Source organism: Ostrea edulis, chromosome 6 (assembly GCF_947568905.1).
Source record: "Ostrea edulis chromosome 6, xbOstEdul1.1, whole genome shotgun sequence".
In the NCBI taxonomy this organism is placed as follows: Eukaryota; Metazoa; Mollusca; class Bivalvia; order Ostreida; family Ostreidae; genus Ostrea; species Ostrea edulis.
Genome location: NC_079169.1, coordinates 90,879,918 through 90,889,637, shown reverse-complemented (window position 1 = coordinate 90,889,637; position 9,720 = coordinate 90,879,918). Strand labels below are relative to the sequence as shown.

General features: G+C 35.4%; 1 protein-coding gene across 1 annotated transcript; it reads left to right on the top strand.

The window, feature by feature from the left end:
- The first annotated feature begins 797 nt into the window (after positions 1 to 797).
- LOC125646335 (gastrin-releasing peptide receptor-like) lies at positions 798 to 8,728 on the top strand. The gene is made up of 2 exons (XM_048872572.2): positions 798 to 986; positions 5,681 to 8,728. The coding sequence occupies exon 2, from the start codon at positions 5,703 to 5,705 to the stop codon at positions 6,915 to 6,917; it is 1,215 nt and encodes a 404-aa protein (XP_048728529.2). The 5' UTR covers positions 798 to 986; positions 5,681 to 5,702; the 3' UTR covers positions 6,918 to 8,728.
- Positions 8,729 to 9,720: the final 992 nt, after the last annotated feature.

Genomic DNA, 9,720 nt, shown 5'->3' with positions numbered 1-9,720 from the left:
ATCATCGTCGTCATCAGTCAACATCATCATTGTCATCATCATCAGTCAACATCATCATCATCAGTCAACACCATCATTGTCATCATCATCATCATTCAACATCGTCATCGTCATTCAACATCATTATCATCAGTCAACATCATCATTATCACCATCATAATCAGTGTAATGAGATAAATATCCTGAAATATCATTTAATAATAATGAATCTGACGAGTTTTCGTTTTGTTTTCTATGTTATATATTATATCTATATGAGCGGAAGAAAGCGGATTCTCGTGACCGTACTGGCTCTTGGTACCACCGACTTCAAATGACACGACCGAAAGCGTTTACGCCATTACATACATACAATCTTTTTTTTTTTTATTTAAATGATCAATATGTTCATTAAGAGTCTTTTTAATAATATATGAAGTTTTAAAACATTACAAAAGGGAATCAAATAATAGAAATTACTGTAACATTTTTAATCGGATGATCGGGTTACCCACACGCTGCATGCGCCTAATTGATGCAGTTTTGGGGTGATACATTGTACCTCGATCACCCAATAAAATATTAGGCATTTCTTAATTATCAGCCGGCAATAACGAAGTACTGGACCCGACGTGGCTTTTATCGTGTCCATTTCACATCTGAACGACAACAACTATTTAATACATGAGTTTTAACCATGATGGGGCCTAGACTCTGTGTGTGTGTATATATATATATATTAAATTCGCATATTTTGAGAAACTTGGAATGCACTATGTCTTTGTTAGGAAGATGACATCGCTTTTAGAAAACTTTCAGTTGGTCGTCTGAGTCTTGTTTACTTTGAAATTGGGCATTGATTACGCTGTCAATCACGTAAATTCCTGACGCAGGAGATTGGTCGAAGCAAGCGATGTAGGTCTTAGGTTTTACGAGAACAGATTCATTTTACTTTTCACGGGATATTGGAACGCTTTATCTTCCTACAAGGAGCTTTCTGTTAGCTGGTAAGTATATCATAAAGTCAATTTTCCTCATATCGCCATTGCTTCAATTGGCTAACAATGTCTAACGGTACAAGATGAAAACTTGATTAAAACGATATTATTTCATAGTCGATTGGGAAAACATCTTCGGTATGTGTAATATTTAAATTCGATTATAAACAAATATTAAAGGAAATTAAACGTTGTAATATCACGTCGAAACATTATGTTAAGCTCAGGTTTAGTGTGATTAGCTATAACACAGATTAGGTTTGTTACAGAGAAAATTAAAGATTGGCGCTATGAAGATAGAATCTCTCCTTCGTCGTACTTGTTTTTCTAAATTAATCTATGCATTTACAGTTTTAAAATTTTTGTTTAATTAGCAAAACTCGCGACATGGCGTAATTCAAACTTTTGAATTCTGTCTTCGTCTATTTTTTTTTAAAAATTTCATTTTTTACGCTAAAGAACTGTTAACAAACTGTTGATTCTTACATCTCTATAAGAATAACGGACTGTTAACAAACTGTTGATTCTTACATCTCTATAAGAATAACGAACTGTTAACAAACTGTTGATTCTTACATCTCTATAAGAATAACGAACTGTTAACAAACTGTTGATTCCTACATCTCTATAAGAATAACGAACTGTCAACAAACTGTTGATTCCTACATCTCTATAAGAATAACGAACTGTTAACAAACTGTTGATTCTTACATCTCTATAAGAATAACGAACTGTTAACAAACTGTTGATTCTTACATCTCTATAAGAATAACGAACTGTTAACAAACTGTTGATTCTTACATCTCTATAAGAATAACGGACGGATAATGTCAACTTTTTAAAAAAAAAACAACGTGTGCCACTGGGCCCTGATATTTATAATTCGTTTCTCATTCACGTTCAAAGGCCTACGGTCCCCCAGAACGGATTTTAGATATGGGTTGAACAAGCTGCATTTTGTGGAATTTGGCGAAGAGTCTTAATTGGAACCCCCCCCCCCAAAAAAAAAAAATTTAGGATATTAATAATGAAGGAAAAAAACCAAAATCTCTTGGATGTGTCATCTTTCCCCCCCAGAAAATTCCAATAATTATAGGGAATTTGCACCGGTTTCTCGTCCGTCGCGTTTTCTCGCTGAACAATGCCGAACTTGGCAGTGAATCCTCAAAGTTAATGCAAAGCCGGAGGCCCTGGTTTTCGTAGTTAAGAATCGGAATATCTGTGAGAATTGGGCACTAAAACTTCAGGGGAAAATCAAGTAAAAACGTATCACTATCATCTCCTTATTTGCAATGAGAAATTTCAAATGATATTAATCTGGGGCTCAGAGTGCATCACCATACCGTCTATGTCAGGAATCTGTAATGGTATGCGAGTTCTGTCTCTATAGCCAGGCGTAGATTTCTCTCGGAAGGCCTTAGGTCGGTATATTAGATTTGCAAAAACTTCCAACCCCTGTTTGTGACGAGAACCAGAAAACTCCCGTGAAATTAGCATGGGCTTATATTCCCACGCGGCTCTTTGTGGTTTAGTAAACAATAGACCAAAAGCAAACGCAGCATCGAATCTCTACATTTCCGTATATGGAACTGGTGCCAACTCTCCCTCCAATTACGAAATAACACCCTTTTTATTACGCGGTACATTTGTTATAAAACCTCATTTGGCTGTTTTTTGCTTTGTTCAATGTTATTTTTTATGTTTTATCATTAAAGCATCTGAAGCAAAACCAGCCACGAAAACGTCCATCTTGTGAATGGTCAATCTCTATCTAGGATAGCGGTTAATCCCTCATCAAACACGTCCTAATCCGGACTCCAATCTGCAATCATACTGCAGACTTAATAAAATGACAAGATTTAATAGTATTCCGCTGTTTGAGCTTTTCTGTTTCCTCAGTTTCAATTCTTTAGCGCAGGATCAAATTAACACAAATCTACAATATAGCGAGCTGATATATTATGCATATCAAATTAGTTTATCTTTGAATGATATTTCGTATCCCAGACTTACGGATCGGAATAAAGACATTTTAAGAAATCTCTTTGTTACAGGAAACGGCACGAATTTGCTACAGGGCACGCGTGATTTATAACAACTATCTTCCATCACCACACGAAGTTGTCGTCGAGGGCGATTTTTTTTATTACATTTTACATTACATAGTGACACTTAATGGCAACCAAGTTATTTTCCTTTCTACAATAGTAATTTTAGATTCAATCATTCATTGTCCTGGAAATTTCAGTTTTATCAAAATAAGAGAAATAAGTTTCAAAAAACATCGAACCGAGACGACGTTCATGACGACATGTATCTAGCTAGGATTCAGAGCTGTAACTGGTTAACATTTTTGGGACATTTGACAAAATGGAATTCAAAAATAATATTCTATGTTAACCTTCAGAAAAGTGCAGCTTTATAGTTGCTTTATTGTGTTCTGATGAGGCCATGCAATCTACGACTCCTTTGCTTTAGACTGAAGATGCGATAGGGTGACGAAGAAAGGTGCAAAGTTGCGAGGGCGAAGGAGCATAAAAAATTTAATCAAATAAAACAAAAAGCGAAGACGACAGGATGAAACTAGGATTACTCATTACTCTACATGTCCTTAATTATCAGCGCTCCTTCACCCTTTTGCATTCTCTTCTTTGCAATCGCAAGTCGTCAGTAAGCATATGTGAAACTGAAACGAAACAAAAATTGGAATCTGATAATGTCGTTGGGGTTGTATTAAAGTTTTTGCTACATCAGCATACATTTAAATGTATTTATATCTCAGTTTTCAAATTCGCTTGATTGAAAATGAATGACCTGTCACAACATGTACATGATTAGGGTATTGCCATATACACACATGCGTAATGTACATATGTCGATTAAATTTAAGAAATGAATTTCACTTTTTTGAAAATACATGAGGCAAGGGCGAATGGGGAAAGTTTTGAAAGGGGATGTTCTACCATTAATTTTGGTTTTCAATGGGGATTCCACCTTCAAAATGCGTTATTTTTACCTTATTTAGCAAAATTTTCTGACGAAAGGAAGGGAGCATGGGCATGAGGACATGAGCTGCGACGCTTTATGCACCGGCATACTTCGTGAAGTGCTTCATGAAAATAATGCTGACGTGAAACTTGCTGTTCATACCCTCATGTACTTTCTAAAATGAAATCTATTTTTATGTTTACATTTTACTTCCATTCCTGTCGGAATATTCCCAGCCATTAAAATATTTGTACTATATTTATAAAAATTCATATGCACATTATTCACATTCAAGAAGAAATGGCTATCATTTGATTTGGTAAAGATATCAAAGGTAAAAAATATTGGACATGTAAATATTAGATTTATGCAAACATGACTAAATTTTCTTCCTGCAAAGAAATTTGTAAGTTGATTACAAATTTTTAACGTATGGTAATGATCTTATTTCAAGTATTATATTAATCACATGAAAGAATTATCTGTCATGAGCATGCGCATGAAAAGCCTTAAAGGTGAAGATAACGAGCAGTGATCAATCTCAAGGTGAAGATATCGAACAGTGATCAATCTCATAACTTCTATAAGGAATACAAAAATAAAATTAGGGAAAACACGGACCCCTGGATATTAGGACTTCCTCATGTGAGGAAGCGAAGGGTGAAAGTGGCGAGAGTGCAAAGAAGTGTAGATGCTGTGATATTAGTTTTGCCCCAATCTTACAGCATCACACTTTCGCTTCACATCCCTGCATTTTTGCTCCTTCCTCGTAGCAATGTTATCCGTTCATATCCTAAGGGTGACTTAATCAGGCCTGAAGACCATAAACAGTAAATAGACGAATAGACTTAGTCAAAATATCTTAAGTTTTATCCAGCACAGATGTTTAAAAAAAACTGCTGGTTTATTAAAAATAATTAAACATATACTGAAAATTTTATTTGGTGATGAACATTGTTTCGAGCGTTAGTTGGATTCGAAATTTAGAATTAGGTATATTCTCAGTTTATGGTCTTGAGGCCAGAACGCCATATTTCTGAGTCTTGTATCCATTTTGTTATTAGATCAACAAACTCCGTAAGGAGAAACAAACATATCACGCGTATAGAATTCGTATATCGACATATTGTAGAATGGCCAGACTACAAATGTACCTCTAAAATGCCATGTGAGTGTGAGATCAAAAGTGAGCATTCGATGACCATTTTATATCATGAATTACAAGTATGCTGCCTATCATCAGAATGTAGAAAAGTGGGATGGAGTTTAGGCGACCAGATTCCTGCAGAAAACAAAACATATGGCCCGTTTCTTCAAAAGTTCAATAGGTTATGTTACCATTACGATCATTTTAGCTCACCTGAACCCAAAACGCACCAGAGATAATAATTCTTTTTCTTTTGCCTAAGTTTTCCTCATATACCCCCACTCCACTTCAACTCAACCCAACCCCAACCCCCACCCACCCCGAAAAAATTAAACAAAGAGTATGTTTAGAGTAATTAAAATTCTAATGTTGGCATGTTCTTTTTGGGGTGTGTGTGTGATATATATATATTTTTGCACGATATTTGAGTTGCGTTGATTGTGGAAAGCGATCCATCGTTTTGCAATAGAGGCACATGACACAGATACCGGAGATGAGAAATGGCGAATATGTTTCCAAGGGTTATATGCCCTTACGACTTAAATTCTGTTTTATTCTTGTGTTTCAGGGGTGTTGTTTTATGAAAAAGAATGAATATCACAACCCAGACAACAACATTGTTCAACATAACTACTTCATTGTGTGTGATGACGTCACTCTCTGTCAACAATTCTGACAACAGCACGTTCACAGACAACAACACATTGATCGTCTGCAGAGGAGACGATAAACCACCTCAGAAATCCTTCACGGACTACGACGAATACGAAGCAGCCCTGGGCCTTAACAAATACTATCTATACTTCATAGTGGGACTAGGCGTCCCTGGGAACCTGGCAGCTCTCGTTACCGTCTGCAAAATGAAACCGTTTACCTCCTCCTCTGTTTTTATGGTCACCTTAGCAACAATGGATTCCGCGAGTCTCATCATTAAAGAACTGTATCATCAATTAACTTTTTTTGATATTCAGATGTTTGACATAGGGTGTCAGATAATGATATTTCTTGGCTCGTTCGCCATGCATTACGCAAATTGGATTCTTGTTGCGATGACCGCCGAACGTTTCATCGCCATAAAGTTTCCTATGAGAGTTCAAGAAATCTGTACCAAGACGAAAGTGGTTATCGTGCTTGTAGTAATGGCAATTATTTTGGTTGGCCTCAACTCCCACCATTTTGTAATAATGCACGAAGGATACTCAAGTTTTACAATATACCTTTGCCAGAGTAGGGCGGAATATACTTACTTTTATTCCAAGATTTGGTATTGGATTGATGGCGTTGTGTTTGCCATGGCTCCTTTTTGTGCGTTGACCCTTTTGAACTTTCTTATCATCATTGGCATAAGGGATTCTATGAAAAAACAGAGGGACCTGACCAATCTTCAACAGAAACAGTCCAAACAGCAGATGCAGATCACAGTGATGCTGGTGACCGTGTCTGTGGTGTTCACCGTTCTTACAATGCCCAACTGCATTTTCTTTATTTACGAGGGTTACTGGAATTACAAACAGAGCAGCTATCAAACTGCGCTGTATTACTTGATTTATCAAATCGTATTCATCCTCTCCGACCTAAATCACGCGGTTAATTTCTACTTTTATTTCCTTAGTGGAAAGAAATTCCGTAAACATTTTATTAAGCTGATATGTTGCTGTTCGAAGCGGAATTCTCGCGGAATGCCAGCGACAACAATGACGCGAGCCTCCAGATATCAGATGTCGGTCACCTCCACGCCTAGTCATTCACTAGTCGACCACGACTCCGCGTGCAATCCCAGCATTAAGAATGGAAACAATTGGTAACGTTTCGTACATTGGAAATAAGAAGAGTTTGGTGATGTGCGTTAAGGGTCCCATTCTATTAAAACTACTGAAAAAAATTGATTGAATGAACTCTGCCAAGATAATGTGACTGCAGAAAGCGTCCATCAGGAACATTGGAAGTAACTGAAATATTTGTCGACGACTTTCGATATTACAGCCGAAAATGTCCTCGGAATATATCTGGATACTTGATAAAAAATAAAAGAGAATTATCAAGCAAACTTTCATCTCTGCCAAGAAACCACGATTGTAGTTTAATCCATCATGTAATAATTTGTCGATCACGAAATCAAGCGGATTTAGAATACCCTACGATGTTAATGAACATGTGCTTTAATGAATCTGAGAATTCTTGTCTATGTCATTAATCGCAGTATTTTCCACATCTAAGGACCGTTTTAATTGAATGTTCATAAATCGACTAATTACAATACACTGGTGTTTTTTTTTTTATTAACATAGTGTAGGTATACATCACACTGCGTCAATCTTTTCTCCAAATGGAAAACTTAAAAAGACTCTTTGAATTCGCAATTCACATTTCATTAATTTTCAATCAACAATTCGCCCTCATTAAGGTTAGTCATATTTCATTATCATTGTTATCTTTAGTAAGAATCTATGTATCAATATGCAGATGCTCATAGTGGAAAAGTACTACTGAATGTTAATGAACATTTCACTCCAGCTATTTATGATGAATAGAATATTGATTCTATACTAATCCCATCTCCTACCAAAGCAATGTTTGTTTTATTTATGTTGTCGTGAAATACATGTATGTAGAATACAAATAAATGACGAACACGTTTTATGTTGAGAGGCTGTTGTGATGTAGTGTCCTGTTTTGACATTTTCGATTACCCTAGGGTGAAAAACCCCAGAAGCGTTGAGTGTTGAGTTGTAAAAATAAGATTAAATCTTTCTGCATACTTTACTTAAAAATTTTTGTCAATATGTAGATATATGCATGACTTTTTTATTTTATCAATACTGGAGTGTTACCAGAAATCTCCACCGAGGCTGTAGCTCAACTGGTAACAATAGGATTTACTAATAGGGGAAAAGACAATTATCCAGTCATTCGTAAAGTGTCTTAGTTATTTTGGATAGTAGTAGCATTTTAATTAATATCAAAGTATCTAAACTGTATTACATCAACAACAGTTAAGAGTGTCCATCAATATGAAGAGCATTATCTCCCCTTTACAGTTTTGAAGTCTCTGTATGTGCAAAGTCGCATTGAAATCAAACAAGATATTACCTGTAACTTAGTTTTTCATTGTATAGATTATTCCATTTTAAGCGCTATTAAAATTTTTAAAAAGTATATTTATAACAACACCAGTTAAGAGTGTCCATCAATATGAAGAGCATTATCTCCCCTTTACAGTTTTGAAGTCTCCGTATGTGCGAAGTCGCATTGAAATCAAACAAAATCTGACTTGTAATTTATTTTGTCATTTTATAGGTTATTCCATTTAAAGCGCTATCATTTTTTTAAATTCTATGTGTGACTTAGCGAGTTTTTATTTTTTTTATTTCATTTGTACAATTTTGTAAAATTTGAAGCGATTTTTACAGATTATTACAAGTATATTTTTCATATCATCGGCGAAATTGTTCATTGACATGAGAAAAAAAAAATCTGTGTTGTCTTTACTTGAACAATATTACCATATCGTAGGAGTAGCATTTTGAAATGAATTTACAGATTATTCTATTTTCAGCAACGGCGTTCAGACTGTTCATAGAAATAATAAAATGTTCCATTAAATTGGTTTTCTTGGTGTTGTCTTCATTTTTACTAAATTTGGCTGAGAAAAAGACAAATGCTATTAAAAGAATAAATTCTGAAATAATGCTACATATTATTCTCTTTCTATAGTAACTGATGTCATGTTATGGTATTTCAAAGTTCTTTTTAAATCAAGAATCATTACCCTTAATATTTTGCATGAACAATTATTATATACCATCTTTATCATTGATCTACTTTTTGACCAAATGACCTTGGTTACCAAATATGACCTGTCCCCATAGTAAAAAGGACAAATATCTTTTTGAATTTTTATACCAGTGCGCTTGACCTTGGTCAAATGACCATGCATCGTTAATTTGTCGGGTAATAAGTAATTTTTACGCCAAGTGTGGACTGCTGAAGACCCCATTAAACTGCCATCACACAGAAAATAAACTAATTCTGATACCTGACATTTGCAAAATGATACTACCTCAGGATCAAGACACAGGACGTGCCAGAAACATCATTTGAGCAAAAGAATACCCTTCTACTATGCCTCCATTACAGATTTGTAACCAATGACTAATATTTCTTGCCTTTTGCATTGGTAGCCTTGATCTCGATATAATGACCTTGACTTAGAATATTATTATTGGTTATTATTCACCAATAAGTCGAGTATGGACTCCGGCTCCCATTACAGAATTGTGAACTAATAATTTTTAAAGTTTACAGGTGACTTTGACCGTCACAATTAAGTGACATTGATTTCGGGTTTCATTATGGTCCTAAACAACTTCATGATAAACATAACGTTGTAATGTTTTATGGCCTACACACAAAGTCCGATAGAACTTTGAAATTATACTAGCCCGAAGCATTTTCTTGAAAATTTCGACCAATATAATCTAATGGCCACAGATTGGTTTTTGGAATTTTTGTCGTCTGCTCTCTTTGAATGACGAAATTTAGGGGGGGGGGGGGCGCATTTACCGGCAGCGATGGTTCAGTGGTTAAAGTGTTTTCTTCATTACCAGA